Genomic DNA, 17,287 nt, shown 5'->3' with positions numbered 1-17,287 from the left:
AATTATTTTTGATGGAACTGCTAATCCCTTGTTATTTATGAATATTTGCTAGTTTTATGAAAATTGAAATTTGACCTATTGTTTATCAAGTTCAATTTTATTTTCACCCAAAGAAAGACAATATTGATGTTTTCATAATTATTTAATAGAATATTGTATTTAAAATGTACTTCAATACAATATCATACAAAAAAGGCATCAACATAATACATGGGGAAAAAATGTCACTGATATGTAAAGATGCAAAATGAGAATGGACAGCACAGAAGTTTCATCAATCATCTAGTCAAAAAACTGTATAAAATTATGGTAAATAGTATAGTTATTCAAAATACCACTTTTATGTATTTCAAACAGGGTATTATCAAAAATATGAGCATAATCAAGATGACAATAGTATTCAGTACACAAAATCTTATACAAAAATTCATCAGCACATGGCTATTTATATAAATACTGGAAATGCATTAGCACACACCGACATAAAAAACATTTTATCAATTTATATAAGTCAACTGTCACAGTCAAAAGTAATAGCGTTTTCTAATTATGTAAATGTGATCATTTTAAAAATATGGTATTTGGGCATCAAAATATAAAGAGGCTTGACATTCTGCATAGGCAAAGCATTTAAACCATAAAAAAGGCACTTTTAGCTTAATTTTTAAAAAAGCAATGAACAAAGGAAAATAGAGCAGATTAACAAGGACATGAGAAAAATGACATTTCAAAAACATGATTACTGCAAGAAATATTAATTCCTTTTTCTTTTAAAGTAAGAATCAGCATAATGGCCGCCAATTCCCTGAGAATGTTGTCCAATATAATTGCCTTCTGGACTAGGTTCAGGGGATGGAAGTATGCGGTCGTATTTTCTCTTTTGCCCAATTGGTGTCACTGCATAGGGTGGTGGTGAGCCCAGGAGAGAGGGTCCATAAGGGTTTGCCCAAGGGACATCAGATCCACCAGAGAGTTCTTTCAAATTGGCCAAATTAGGAGGAGACCAGAAGCCAGGGTTGGGTCCAGATAAAATTGGTGTCCTTGCATGATTATTGTTGGGGGAGGACATTGAATTTGGATGCATATTGACTGAATTACCCAGGCCTGGATTAACAGTTGGCCACCTTGATGAACCTGCCCCAAAATGCCGCACCCTGGGTGTAGGTGTCACAGGATTTATGTCCAAAGCATCATGATGGAGAGGTAGTACTGGAATTGATGGATTAGTACCGGGGAGCCAGCAATCATTAATGACAGAGTCAAGGGATTGGACTCTCCGAGGGGGAGTTTGAAATACAGAATCCGGTAAAGGACTGTGGATACCTGGAGTTGGGTTTTTGCTAGGGGGACCCATGAAGCTAACATTAGGAGAGACTAGAGGATTAGCTGATATTTCATGGGGTAAAATTGGTGTGGGCAGTAGAGACCCACCACTTCTTGCTGGTCGAGATTCACATTTCCCTAAAGGAGTAGGAGTAGACAGGGAACTGTATGTACTATTATATATTCTGGGAGTTTCAAGGAGTGCACTGGCAGTCGAACTGCTTACAGGTAATTTTACATCAGACGAGTATGTTCCTGATTTTCCTGTGAATTGCACTGGTTTTAAATTAGCAGGGGTTCCCATGAGACCAAGATCCCTACTGAAAATATTACTTTTTTCTGGATGTTTTTGAGCACCCAAACCTTGGATATTGAACTGACCTTGACATTGTAATTCGCTGAGTATTCCATTAATTAGAGTCATTGAATTATTCACTATTTGTGGCCTCTGAAGACTCATACCAATGTCATCTTGGCTTGAGACTTCATTTTGAGACTTGAAGTTGCCCTTGAGTGTTAAATCCTCCGAAGAACCACGAGGGAAATTTAACAGAGGTGTCTTCAGACCTTGTTCTGGTTTTGCCAAAACTTTAGCAGACATTGATTTCTGAGCGCCGAGAGGATTAAAAACTTCAGAATTTAGGTGACTGAGACCATGACTGGGAACTTGAAATGCTTCAATATCTGGTGGAAGAATATTTCCTATCCAACTGTTCCCCAATAATGGAGACCTGACTATATTATCTTGAAGAAGAGGGAGAGGCAAACCATGAGGTGATGGTAACTGTTTATTCAACAAAGACTGCATAATGGCTAGCATCTGTGGATTTCTACCCAAAAGGGGTTGGTTAGATCCCAAGCCCAGTTGAAATGGATCGTTCATTGATACTCCCAGCTGATGCTCAAGGCTATCATTACCACTTGACAGCTGTCGACTAGCATCAGCATAAGAGGCCTCTGGTCGTGTGTGAGAACCGTTGCCTTTTTTAGGAGCATCTACCATACTATTTCTCTTCTGAGTGCTTTGCAAAATGATGTTTTGTAGATTTTGTGCAAAAATTGGATTTCTCATAGCTAAGCTTTGGAACTGAAGAAAAACTGCTGGACCCGGTGGATCAGGCAAAAGTGCTGACTTCTCTTTATTGTCAGACTCATTTAAGAGAGTGAGATATAAATTAAGAGCGCGAACGCCTGGAATATAGTATGATATCCTTAGTGGGTGCCCTTTCAGTTTGAAATTAGCCAGGGCCACCTGAGTATTTTCAGCATCATCTGCACTATTGAATTCAACCAAACCCCAGTCCTGCGGACAACCATTTTTTAGGGCAATTTGGCAGTACGGAGGATTAACCAAGGTGCTAAATACTTTTCTGAATTCCCCCATGTCATAAAAGTCGGGAGGTAATTGATCCACATAGAGGCACTTGGAATGTAATGAAGCAAAGGTGGTATGATTAACATCAAGCCAGTCACAAGAGAGAACACAAGTATTTATTTGCATTCCGTTTAACTTTTCCTTTGCCTTTAGAGCTGCATCTTTAGAAGTATATTTGACGAAACCATAACCTTTGCTAGCACCACTCTTCTCGCTTATCATCAAAAAGCACATACTAACATCACCGTAAGTTAGTAATAGGGCCCGAAATTTCTCATCGGTGTAACTAATCGGTAGGCGGGCAACGCACATAACCATCTCCGTACGTTCAGGAGCCACAGGCATTCGCTGGTTCCTAAGTAAAAACACTCTTTCCCGGTCCCATTCTTCCAGCATCTCAGGATCTTCAAGAGTCACACGAGCAGCAACCGATCCCGAAACTCCCGCCACAATTTGTACCGACTGTACCGGAAAATCAGAAAGTAGCTCTCTGATCTCCTCTTCGGTTACATCACGGGGTAAATTTTTCACTTGTAAACCTCTATCCTGATGAAATATTCCCACCAACTGGTTAACCTTCCTCTTGAGTTTTTCATTTGGATCGTCCTCCCAAAATTCACCTGTAGAAGCCGTAGCCAGCACTTCACCAGACCAGAATTTCTCATGTTTAGATTTCAACAAGTCGTCACTGAAGCTGTTAATATTTGTACTAGAGGTCGTTAATCCCTCTGCGGAAACAATAGACATGGCTAATGACTAGCGGGCGCATAAAATCATTTAAACTTAAAAGGTATAGCCCGTTTACGTTGAGTCTATCTACCGGTTTAAAGACGCCATCAGGCTAACAGGTAATCGATTTATTTCGACGTTCATGTCGTTGGGACTGGTCGCTAGGCACGATAGATCTATCGATTAAGGGCGTACGAGGGAGTCTTCACCATATTTTTTGACAGCTGAGGAAATGGTTTTCTGGCTGTAGCTATTATTTATTGCATATTGAAATTTAGTGTTATCATTGGAATATACTTCTTCTTAAGCGCACATTAAAAAAATAAGATAATGAGCATCGTGAGTAATATTACTCACAAAAAAAATAGTAATGTCGTTACTAATGTTGGAGTTAGGCAAGCGAAATCTCGTAAGGACTGCAATTTTGATTCGTCTGGTAAGAAATAACTCTGAGTTAGCGTAAATTAAGTGGAACATACTCTTTTAATGAAAAATAAATATTGAATTTATAATTTTGTAATTGTTACAAATACAAATGCTCCACCTTTGCCGAAACATCTGTCATTGATAAATTCATATTATTAAAGAATCCTTTCTTTCGTCAAGATTTCAAATCTCATAATTTTTAATGGTATTCTTGTAACAGATATCGTTACAGAGGAGGCTCTCATTCTGAAAGAAGCGGTTACTCCTGAGGATGTCCTTAGGCTCCCGAGGATTACAGAAAGTATGTTTTATTCGTGTTTTGCGCTTGATTGAATTTCCAATTATCTGTATCTAAGTCACAGGAATATAAAACAGAATGTTTTTATTCATTGCTCCGGTTTTATTTTTGATAATCGAGCGCAAATATTGCCATTTGTAATTGTCGCTAGTGAAATTCACAGCATCTTTTGAGTTACTTTTAATTTATCGTTTTTCTTCGTAAGTTAAAATACTAATTCGATACATTTTTCCCGTAGTACATGGTTATTAACAGATGTTTGGCCTTTAATGTTATTGATTTTTTTGTACGTAGATTATTTATGTTCTCCGGAAGCAAACGTTTACGACATTGACTTCACAAGATTCAAAATTAGAGATTTGGACACAGGCACAGTACTATTTGAAATAGCCAAGCCGCCACCCGTTGCTGTAGGTGAGTTTCATGGACAGCGGCATAGTAATTAATATGAAATTCAGTTCGTAATCACCATCTGAACAGCTCAGGTGCACCATGTTATGAACTTAGAAAGAATACTTTTTATCAAATTCCTTTCCTGTAGGTGATTCAGAGGGGGAAGGTGGTGATGAAAATGGAGAAAAGCACAATGGAGATAACGAGCACTCCCATGGTGTAAGTGGATCAACAGAATATCAAGAAGATAATTCGGATCCTAATGCCGGGCGATTTGTTCGTTATCAATTCACACCACAGTTTCTGAAGTTGAAAACTGTTGGGGCGACGTAAGTCCGTTTTGTAAACCTAGTAATTTTACCTTGTATCCTCGTAAATATATATTATTTCTTAGGAGGTCTAGTTTTCTATAAGTTTTGCAAGCAGGTAAAATAATATTTCCCTTATCCGTTTAAAGTTTTCAAATCTTATTTATGATAATCATTTTGTAATTTCCTAAAAATCTCATATTCTGCCTAATCCTAAGAAGGCTATAAATATTCTTGCAATAATGTCATTTTTATTTATCCTGTTTTTAATAATTTTATGGTTTATTTGGTTAGTAGTTGGCTTAACGGACAAGGATTTTTTCCAGGGTTGAATTTACTGTTGGAAGTCGAGCTGTGAGCAAGTTTCGAATGATTGAGCGTCACTACTTCCGAGATAGGTTACTGAAGAGTTTTGATTTTGAATTTGGCTTTTGTATACCAAACAGCCGGAACACTTGTGAGCACATATATGAATTTCCTTCACTTGGTGCTGATCTTGGTAAGAATTCTTTCCTATTTAAATATTGGAGATGAAATATGAGATTTACCATGCCCACTATTTTGCATCATATCGTGCAATGTTTTTTATAATTCTGATTTTGCATGGTACACCTTGCTCTACTTGATATGGTATACTTTTCAAGGAATATCTCAGTTTCTGTAATGCATACTTGTTTCTGCTGTCTAAAGATTAGGGAGTGCCAGTAGTTAATTGTGATGTCATAAAATTAATGTTAATCATCTTGTTTTTATTATAAAAGGTAGCATACACTTTAGCCTCAAATTATAAATTACCCTAGAAATTAGTGTATACCTACCCTCTTTGGCATGAAGTATTTTGAGTTGTTACATAAAAGACTTTCAACTCATTAGTCACTTTGCTCATTATTATATAAGTTGGGTGATCATCATATTGCTTTTGGCATTCCTTCTGAGAAAGATTTGCTTTAGTGTGGTACTTGCAATCTACCCTCTTAGCTTTTCTTCCATGTACAAGACTCTTACCATGCACAATCATTGAATAAATATTGGAAATGAGGTAAATCATTACATCTATTTTTCCCCTTTCAAGCTGAATGGGGCAAAATTGTTTCCAATCTTGTTATTACATCAAGTTTGTTGTTTATTTGCATCAATATCACTGTGCTGGGGTTGTCCAATTTTGGAGCTCTGTCAAACATCATCACTCCTAATATTATCACTGCATAATTGCTTATTTCTACCAACAGACTCACTTCTCTCTCTTTGTCTAAAGCAATCTTTCACAAATATTTTCCACTTGGGCGCGTAGAAATTAGAAAAAAGTCAAATTACTCAGGGAAGTGAATATCATCCAAATATTTCATGGTTTTATTAAAATCATCACCCACTGAAGTTCCTTTAATATTTTGTGATGTATTTATGGGTCAAGTTTTCACGGTGGCAATCTTCAGTTTAAGTACCTACAAATACTCCTGCTTGGTGAATGTGTGAAGCTGATTTAATTCATCATGGAAACTGATACTGCCTACAACTATCGAATAAATATGAATCTCCTAGCATTAACGTTTTTGGATCATGGCAACTTTAAAATGAGATTGATCCAAATCTCTACTGATAACTTGAATTTGCGTCTATTAACTTATTTTTCATCCTTTATAAATCGGTGGAAATTAAGTTAATTGTCAATTTGTGGCAAATTTTGATATAGCCACAAATTCAGAGCTCATGACATTCATGTATACTGCTGGCCATAATAGTAACAGCAGGAGTGACTGAAACTTTTAAGATTTCATGAATAGCAAGCAATCATGAGTTTAATTTTTCACTGAGAAGATTTGGAACCTCAATAATTTTTTCTAATTTTTCTTGAGTTTTGTTTCATTTTTCTTATGCAGTGGAACCTCATATAATGAGCATAATCTGTTCCGGAATTTTTCTCGTAAAGTGAAGCATTCATTAAGAGAAACAATTTTTCCCCTATGAATTAATGCAAAATATGATGTGTTCGATGCCAAAAAAAATATGATCATGTTTTGTTCTCAGAAAATTACATAAATTGTTTAAGATTGTGAATCATCTTCATCTTTTCTTCAATGGTGGAAAGAACAAACATGAAATGCAAATTCGATTGGTAGAAAACAAAAAAAGAATCAAAACATGTGTAACTGGTTTCTTATTTATGAAAAATTTCAAAAAAGAAATTTGTTTTTGTTGATGCTTCAATATTTTGTTCACTTTGCAATGATGAAGACCCATCTCATCACAATTAGAAGCCTGCTGCAGCAGGTAACCCTCAGAATTTATGAGCTTCTTGAAGTTTCCTCTTCTTGAAGATAAAATTTTCTTCTGCCTTTTAATCACAGATCGCTGTTTCACCGTACCTCACAAAGCTATGGACGCTGGTTCTCCTCTTAAAACTTCTCAAATCACCCATGGCTGCCCATTAATACTTCTTTTTCAGTCATTGTTGATCTTGTCATCTTCTAAATAAGATTGGTGAATGTTGCACCATTTCACAAATGATGGTCTCGTTAATAGTGTTGCATTGCTATTGCTTTTTATTTATCCATTTAAGAAACCACTTTTGAATATTGTTTAGAATGCATGACCATTGGGTAGAAATTCAGATCACTCCCTTTGAAGCATATGTTTCCTTTATCTTGCCCTTGAGGATGGTGCAAATCGTTGATGTAAATTGATTTTATATGCATGTTATATCAGCCGTGTTCACATCCTGTGCTCTCATTTCAATGATTTTAGTTTTTATTCTCTAATGGCTGTTTCCTTAGAGGACATTTTTGCCAGGGTTATCAAACTTGGCACAAAAATTTACAAATAATATGTCTGAATATAAGTTTGGAAAAGTGTGTGATCCCTAGCAACCCTAAGATGCTAGTGGAACAAGTGCTAAATACAAACTGAAGCAGTAAGTGTGCCCTAAGTATAATTCCAGGAATCCGCTTTCTTTTCATTGTTTTTTGTGTGAAAAGTCACTTCTTAAGCGAGGCGTTTTAAAAAAAATATTTTTGGTCTTTATGTGACTTTCTATGCCAGGTAATTGTTATGTTATATTTCAATGCACATAATCATTTGGATGACACTTGGAACTTGCAATATCCATATAAAAGTATCTTCAAAATGGGAAAGAGGTAATCATAAATACAAATTTGGAGGAATTTATGTGCATTGATGGACTGTAACTTTTGGGGTAATTACTCAAGTAAAGATTCAACTGGTTATTTGCTTCATTTTTATTAGTCTCCATTTTGAAGGTCATTGTGATTATTCTGTAAAAACAAGGAATGAATATCATATGAGAGGAAATGCCCATTTACCCAAAATAGATAGCTCTAAGGAGATGGACTCGGGTTTTCATTTGAGCCTAAGAAAACCGTACATTTATTAGCAGCTACTAGTGCTTGAAGTAAAGTCATCAATTGATGGTTTCCAGCATAACTTTATGGAATCAATTCTTATTGGAAATGAAAAAAATAGTAACTTTGTGCTTCCACAGAAAATTCATTACGCCCATTTTTCATCAATTCTTTCAATTTTGACGTTCAACATTATCTTCAGGTCTGAAGATGACGTTGAACGTCAAAACCTGGGTCGTATCGTAATAAATTTTCTGTTGAATCACAAAGTTACTATTTTTCATTTCCAAGTAAAGTCGTCAGATGAATTTAATTCATCTCCTCCATCATTTTTACTGAACTGTTTTATTTCACTAGTTTATTCATCCTATTCTCAATGTAAAGAACTAGTAACCTACTTGCTTATATTGTCTCTATTCCTTATCACATTGCATGTGTTCAAGATTTTTGGAACTTTTATTCATTTTCATCCAAAAAATTATTTTCGGATTCATTCTCATTCTTGGTGATTAAAAACATCAAGTAGGCTCAAGAAAATTATCTCAAACTTTACTTTTTTGGAATTTCTTCATAATGATTGTAAAGACAATAGTACGATTCTATAAGATTAATCCTGTAAAATTGTATTTTTTCCAAATTTCATTCAATCTTTTTCATTGAAGGTGCACATTACCCATGCCTTTATTCTAAAATAAGAGTTAGTCGAGGTATATAGTGCCAATAGTGTGCAAATCACCTGGAACGTATAAAAGTAATACAGTTTGAACTTAGTTTAATTTCGTCATATCGAGCTATTTACTTATAATTTAACAGAATTAAAGTAATTCAAATCAAATCTAAAAGATTTATGTATAGATGTATTATTTAGTTACTATACATAAATAAACTGGGAATCTCACAAATTTATCCTATAATCTTACCAAACCATAGAAGGAAGTAGAAAAAGATAAGTATTAAACTCAAACAGGAAGCTAATAAGGCTAAAGAAATGAAAAAATTGTAACTTTGTGATTTCACGGAAAATTTATTTCCATATGACCTGGGTTTCGACTTTCAAAGTCATCTTCGGGTAACAACTCCTACAGACATATATCTATATATGCTACACTCAGGTTGGGGTGGGGAGGTTGGGTGCGGGAGGGAAGGGTAGAGAGTGGGATGAGGATTCAAATCACGTTCCAAGACAAATGATTTTTACACTCTGAAATTGTTGCATTGAAATGCATATTAGGGGGATACCTCCATTAAAGTTACTGCTGCCACATCTCCCGCAGTTTTTTTGGAATTTACTGAGAAGTAGTAACAATATTATTTTTTTATGTAAAAAACACAAGTCAGCCAATGGGATTTTTGGGTTATTGATGTATTTTTCCTGAAATTTTTGTATCAGATTATTGTGTAAAATGTTTTTTGCCTTAATTTTTTAGTTACCTAATTAAGTTCTTTTCATATTGGAAATGCTACTTCTTCTTTATACTTAAATTTATTGCTAAAGGCAAATTGTGGTCTTTCCTGATTCTCAATTTTATTTTTCTGCTTTTTGTCTGCAGTTTCTGAAATGATCAACCATCCATTTGAGACTCGTTCTGATAGCTTCTACTTTGTGGACGACAGACTCATCATGCACAACAAAGCTGATTATGCTTATGATGGTGGATTGCCATCTCAACACTGATATTAACAATGTTATAGGAGTGTGTTTTCGTGAATATGGGAGAGTTTTGAGTATATCTAAATGATTACATTTTTTTATGAACTGAGCTGTACAGTCTAATAAAACAACAGTCAAACTTGAACACAAATATTTGCGGTTTAAATTCATGTTGAATGACATTGAACAATGGTGGCAGGATTGAGTTTTCAGGTAGACTCTACCTGCTTCACCAAAAATGGTGTGTTCCTTGGATATTCCTGCAACTGTGATGGTGTGTTATCTCTGTCTGGTTCAACTAACCTAGAATGTATGTTTTACATTTATTTGTGTGAAGCTGAAGCTCGATTCACTTGAACTATGAATTCTGTGGCTCCATTCATAAACTCACTAACTTCATTCTGTCTCTATATAATGGTTTAATAAACTACTATGTATTTAAATGTTACAGAGTCGATAAAACAGTTATGACCTTCAAATTGCAGTATTAAAGCTGAAGTCTTTTAGTGAGTTAGGTGATACATGCATTAAATGCCATGTTTATCCAAGATATGATGATCTCATGTTTAGAGCCACAGGATATCTTGAGGTACTGTTAAATTAGCTGTTGTATACTATTTGGAGTCCTTTTGTAGTCATCTCTATTGTCAATTTCACCCTCTTCAGCAATAATGGCAGTTGTTGAACATATTCGATTGTGTGGAGCAGTGTAGATGCTTGTATTTTGGCAAGTCATTGTTTTCCATTATATCTGATGGAGACAAGTACATTCTTCAGCAATGATAAATAACGCTGACACTCTGCATATTCAAATATCAATCTGTCCAAACTCTCAATATGGCATTTAATCATTTTCTGCAATTGTTCGCTATTCCTTCAAAACATTTCCCAGTGTTCAAAACTTACCTCAGTGGTACTTTATTTTTTCAGTGAGTATTATGATATGCGAACATCTTTCTTGTAAATACGATTCTATTTGGAATTTCCTTTTTGTGAGATGTTATTCTTGACACCCATGGAAGCATTTATGAATAGAAAATATCAAATAGTTTGTCAAATAGTTTATATTTTTAGTATTATGACTTTATAAGAGTTCACATTTTATTCAGTGATATATGATCCTGCCTGAGTATTATTTGACAACTGTGGTCCAAAATCCAAAAAAAAAGAAATCATGAAAAAGTATCAGCAATCACATTCTAAGTATGAGCATATTACAAGCTGCTGAAACTATACAAATATTGTTGCATAATCAGCAGTGGAGTGATATGCCATTGGTAGATTTGGAGTGTGTAGTAAAACTTAAGATGTCTTTCAAAGTAAGTTGCTTCTAATTAGGGCTTAAAATTTTGTAAATGTAAAACAAAAATGAAAATTTATCAAAACATATTTTGAAATGACTGTTATACTGCTTCTGAAGACATGTGATTAGACTGTTTGAGGGATAAATGTTGCTTATATATGAAAGATATTTTAAAATTACAATTGTTACAATGTAAAATTTTTATACCTAGTGGGTTATTTATTTATTTATTAAAAAGTCTTCGATACTGTTTATTTTTGTTCAATCAGGTTCACAAGACGTTACACAACTCTTTCAGGTGAATTTTTTTCCTGTATGAAATGCCATGGAAATTACATTTACTTTTATGTCATAAAATTCACTGTTCTGTATTTCAAAATGATAATTAATGCTGAACATTCAACATCAACCAAACCCTAATGTGTCTTTCACATTTGATAATCATTTTTGTGCTCTCTCTAATGTGTTGAAAGTTTATTTGTGAATGAGGGATAGAATTAAAGCAATGAGTCCTGGAATATTTTCAGTTCCTCTTTGTATTATTTTTCTGGAGTTATTCTTTAATTTGTAAATTATTTAATGTATTTATAAATGATCTCTTATAATCATTGATGATGACTGTAGTTTTAAGCCCTCTTGTAATACAAAATATTATAGACAGAATATGAAGTATGAAAGCAATAAAATTCTTACCATATTCTCCAAGCAGTAAAGTATTATTCTTCTACGATCCTTTATATTTAAATACTAATGGTAATAAAAAATCAAGTATAATTTACAACTCTCTCTCTCGGCACAACTGTATGGTGTAGAATCCTGTGATTTATTTGGTATGGAAAAAATTATAAAAATGCATGGGTATCATGTTGAGTCTTTTGAGATGAGTGGGTACATAGAAATTGGCTGGGTGTCCTTCAATTTGGGCCCTTAAGTGTTATCCCTATTCCAATGTGCTTTCACCTAAGTACATAGTGAATTGTGCCACCCACCTTATTTGTACCACCCATTGAGGCTTCTATCGCCGTACTAAAGGTCATCAGATTTGCCATAGGTGACTGTAATCTCTTTGGACTGTAAATATGGTGGGTCCAGATATCTATTAAAATTTACTGCTATGGTGCTGCAATCGCGTAAACTTTGGTATTAGCCTCCTCTTTGTTTTACCTGAACTTTAATGTGTCTTTAATTCCTAGAAATGCAGCTGTCTTATCACTGTGGCTAATTAGAAGTCACTCAGTGCCATATTTATCCAAGGATGAGTATTTTAGTGTATCATGGCCATTGCCCTTATAAGCACATAGTTTAGACCTGTCTTATCCTTGTGTAGTCTGCTATAATTCGGTGGAGTTAATTCCAAATCTCACTTTGACATTCTGTGGAAGGCGTTAGAAGTATGATTGGCTCTGGACCAATTGGGTAACATTTTTTTCATGCTTTTGCTGTTCTGTTTCTGCATAGTAATAATTCTGTTTGTCATTAAGTAGGCATACCAAAGACAGTCGTCAAACATCCTCTTCAAAGAGCACACTTTTTTTAGGTAATTACCAATTAAGGTAGATTTTGTATTGACTCAAATACCAAATTAATATTTTGTTACCCCTAGCAAAACACAATCCAACTTACTCTACAACAAGTCCCTCCTCATGACTGTGTACTTCCCACCTCCCTTCATCCAATCCAACATCCCTATCCTATTCCTGCCCTTTCCTCATTTGCCTAACACTCTCCCCTTGATTACAGTCATCAATATCCCACTGCCAATGAATATGCTTTTCATCCTTTTTTCTGCCTCCTTATGATTTCTCCCTACAATCTCCTCTCCTTGCGCACCTTACCTATCAGTTACATGTTTGTTTTCCTTTTGGCCCATTTTACCTTCACACCCACATTTCAAAATCCTCTAATCTATGTCTATCCTCCCGCTTCAGTAACCCTGTTTCCACACTGTTAATAGCTATCCTCCAGATCAAAGTTTTGACAAGTCTTTTCTTGATATCCTTACTCAACTTACATCAACTCCCTCCTCCTTGTGAATGCCTCTTTCCCAAGAGCAATTCTCCTCCTTACGTCCCTACTTCTTCGACCATGTTGATCCAAAACGCTTCCAAGATATGTTAACTTTTCTACCTGCTCTATTTTTTGCCCTCCTATATTAATGTTTAGCTTAGCCTTTTTCTTTCTGGAAAATCGCATAACCTTTGTTTTATTAATATTGATTCTCATCCCATATCTGTCGCAATGAATTTCCAATTCACTTAGCAATGCTTGCAACCCCTTGGCTGACTGACAAACTAAAGCTTGGTCATCAGCAAACCTAACTGATTTTATGAATTCTCCAACCACTTTCATTCCTACCTCCAGTTCTTCCCATGCCTCTTGAATCATTTCCTCCACATACAGGTTGAACAGCAACAGTGATAATGGGCAACCCTGCTTTACACCTTTACCTAACACTGCCAATTCGGGCTCTCTGTTCCCCACTCGTAACTGAGCAGTCTGAGACATGTACAGGTTGCAGATTAGCCTCCTCTGCCCAATTCACTCTATTAAATGCTTTTTCAAAATCTGCAAAGCAGGCAAATAGGTCCTTATTGTATTGTATACTCCTCTCGATTAGTGATCTCATTACTGCAATAGCATCATGTGTGCCTTTCCCCTCCCTAAACCCCAACTGATCATCCCCTAAGAGATCATTTGACCTGCTCTCTATCCTTTGTTTGATGGTCCTGAGAACAACTTAAGTTGTGCGGGAGATCAAACTTATTGTTCTGTAGTCCTCTCATGATGTAGTGTTTACCTTTTACCGGAATAGGAACTAACACTTGTTAAACAAAGTCTTCCAGCCAGATTCCTTCCTCATAGATGCTACGAATTACTCCCTATAGACTTCCCTCCCACCTTTTCCTAAACCTTTTAGTAGTTCCAAAGGAATGCTGCCTATCCCCACAGCCTTATTTGATTTCATCTCCCTTAATACCCTTTTTATCTCATCCTCGAGTATGCCTGGACATCTATCTTCATCTACGTCATGTTCTCTTTCTATGTCTAAGCTTGTTGGTTCTTCTAATACTCCTTCCATTTCTCTTGGATCTTTTCCATTTCAACTATTATCTTACCCAACTTATCTCTTACTGTTAGCACATATCTTCCCTCCTTACTTCCCGATAATGATTTAACCTTGCTGTGTAGCACACCAATTTCACCCTTCCTCTGCAAACTTTCCAAATCCTCGCACTGTGTTTTCCACCATGCTTTTTTTGCTTTATTTATTTCCTGCCTCAATGTATAATTTAACTAATAATAATAATAATAATAATAATACATTTATTTGTCCGGAGATTTGTTGCATATTCATACATACACAAATATAGGACACGTCAAATATAATTTTCACAATTTCACAATAGAAGAGATACAATATATAAATATATATATATATATATATATACATACCAATACACTAGTATAATTACATATCAATTGTTTAAGCCGGAATTGATGCATTGCGACAATTCAAGGTATTCATTTACAGAATAGAACATATTATTTTTTAAAAGGTTAAACAGCTTTTTCTTGAAAACAGGTACTTTTGTTTCATATTTGATTTCATGGGGAAGTTTATTGAATAACCTTAAGCCCATTGCTTTGGGCCCATGGGCAGTATTGTGTGTCCTGACAAATGGTTGGTGCAGGTCATTGCAGGTCCTTGTGTAGTGACTATGGTAATTGTGGTTGGACTTATAATGGGAAATATTACCCTTTGCATGTAAGATGACATTAAATATATATATGCAAGGTACTGGTAATAAACCAAGTCTTTTGAAGAGAGGTTTACATGGTGCATCGCAAGGAGCATTGCTCATAATGCGTATAATCCTCTTTTGGATTTTGAAGATTATGCCCGCATGGGGAGAGGAACCCCAGAAGAGGATACTGAAAGTAACACGAGAGTAAAATTCACCATAGTAACTCTTTGTACTTCCTTCTGCCTAACTCTAACAGAGCACACAGGACATACTGTATGACTCACATCAGTTATACGACACATCAGAAAATCATATCACCTTTACTATGAATTAAAAATTCATTCACTGAGTACAAAGCTTTAGAGGCTAGCCATGAATGGATTATTTAAATTTGGTATAGCTGGAAATTCAACCTGTGCTGTGGCTAATCTGCAGTTACACAGAGAGGGGTAATTTTTCATTCTGGTTTTATAATCATGTGCTTCATGTCTTGTGGGAAACAAATGGAAATTATCTTTTACATAAATCAATATTTTATAGATATGCAGTGCGTGCTATTCACAGCCAGAATATTCATACATAAAAATAATGGTCAGCAGTGGTTTGTTCCATAAGATTGAGTAATTATCCTGATGGCTTTTCTGGGGAATAAAGGTAAGCCTTGATCTGGCTATTTTAAAAGTTCAAATATATTTTGTCTACTTACCTCATGCTGAAATCTGATTTTCTAGTGTGACTATTTTTAGTAGAGTGAAATTAAAGTAGGTCTCTAGTGCTGATGTTGGGGTGTCTCCTTGCACTGATAAACCCTTTGTTGGCCACTCTGGAGTTGGGTTTTGAATTGGCACCTTTTTTTTGAGTTTCCTTCTAACATAATTTTTTTTATTATCCCAAGATATCTAATACATTTCTACCATAAAAAATACAAGGACTGTTAAATCATACAGATTTTTTCATGTTATATTAATGGGAAGCAATTAAATGCACAGATGAGATATTGCATAAAGTGACCTAGCTTCCGTTAAGTATTTAGTTGAATAATTCAATTTTTAAGAAAAATGTTTTTCAACTTAATTTAAGGGAAAAGTATTCTTATAAGTTACAACATGAACAGGAAATCAATTGAATTAATGTATAGCATTTGTGAGGTCCCAATTTCGACCTTTTTTCTCACAGACGCAATTATTATTTTTTCTGAAATGAAAATAATTATCTGAATAAAGAGAATATCTGCATATGTTATCTTTTTTATAATTTAAATGAAATAATATGTAAACATAAGGAAGAAGAATAATTTTTATTGATAAGAATCTTGTTTGAAATTATTTGTTGGAACTATTATGTTGGAAGGTCATACTTATGATAATGTTTTACTTTGAATGTAGTGTCAATGAAGTGGTACAGCCACCAAATATAATGCTAAAGAGCAAAAATGAATAAAACTCATCATGATTAAATTTTGATAATACTTCTATCTTAGTTGTCTTAAGAACTGAAATGTTGAGTCCAACTTTTACTAAACATCAATGGTTTTTCATACCAGGACATATTGGAACAAATTGAAATCCTGAGACCTTCAACACTAGCACCTGTTAGATAAACACCATCAACCCTGGTAAGACAGCTTTCCACCACACAAAAATACATTGAAAACCTATTCATTTTGGTTTTGTTCACATGTTAGTTCAAATGATCGGCACACCATATATTAATTGTATCTGAATTATGCTAAGTACTCCATAGTAGTAACTCAAGCTACTAGTAGTCTGTGGCAATGTATCTTTCCCCTTGCCACCCACCCTTGCAGTGGCTTGCAGGGTACTACAATAAATAAAATAAGACCTATCATATGTATTTCTTGATTAGTATACAATATTTTTATTATCAATGCTTTATGTAGGCAACAAACAGCTTTCTGCCGCAGTTTCCAAATTTTGGAAATAGCCCTTTAACATCCACACAACGTTAGTGAATAACTCCCGAGGAGTAACAGGCTTCCTTACATTAATCCTGAAGGAGCGCCCATTTAAGATCGGAGACCGGAGGTACCCCATATTACTGTTGACAATGGCTGTAAGAATTCTAACTTCAAAAAAATAAGACTTAAACCTCCTCGTTTTTTTTCGTTGGTATGTAATATTAGTTCGGCCATTCTTTTGGTTTCTCCATCTGTCCCGCCACAACCAGACTTTGCAGCAGCACGACCAGGGCTAGAACGGATTAGCGCCCCTGCATTGCAATCTTGTGCGATGTGGGGACAAGCTTTTTGTAAGATTTGTTATATCATTATTTTGTAATATTATTATTTTGTATTAAACAAAGAAGTGTGTATAAACATCTCCAACATTTAATGGTGGCTGCATTGGCTAAAGTAATTCG

The 17,287-nt window shown here is 35.1% G+C and overlaps 2 protein-coding genes across 2 annotated transcripts; one reads left to right on the top strand and one right to left on the bottom strand.

Moving 5' to 3' along the window:
- Positions 1-435: 435 nt before the first annotated feature.
- On the bottom strand, positions 436-3,503 carry LOC139693891 (ribonucleoprotein PTB-binding 1-like). Its single transcript, XM_071592211.1, has one exon. The coding sequence runs from the start codon at positions 3,443-3,445 to the stop codon at positions 755-757; it is 2,691 nt and encodes an 896-aa protein (XP_071448312.1). The 5' UTR covers positions 3,446-3,503; the 3' UTR covers positions 436-754.
- A 125-nt stretch (positions 3,504-3,628) lies between these two features.
- Positions 3,629-11,031, top strand: unc-119 (unc-119 lipid binding chaperone). The gene is made up of 6 exons (XM_071592746.1): positions 3,629-3,863; positions 4,074-4,154; positions 4,446-4,565; positions 4,693-4,873; positions 5,179-5,351; positions 9,759-11,031. The coding sequence occupies exons 1-6, from the start codon at positions 3,758-3,760 to the stop codon at positions 9,881-9,883; spliced, it is 786 nt and encodes a 261-aa protein (XP_071448847.1). The 5' UTR covers positions 3,629-3,757; the 3' UTR covers positions 9,884-11,031.
- The last annotated feature ends 6,256 nt before the right edge of the window (positions 11,032-17,287 follow it).

The sequence above is a fragment of the Hetaerina americana genome, unplaced genomic scaffold (assembly GCF_022747635.1).
Source record: "Hetaerina americana unplaced genomic scaffold, ioHetAmer1.1.p SCAF_5, whole genome shotgun sequence".
NCBI classification, from domain to species: Eukaryota; Metazoa; Arthropoda; class Insecta; order Odonata; family Calopterygidae; genus Hetaerina; species Hetaerina americana.
The sequence above is the reverse complement of the archived record's forward strand: the minus strand, read 5'-3'. Positions and strand labels throughout refer to the sequence as shown.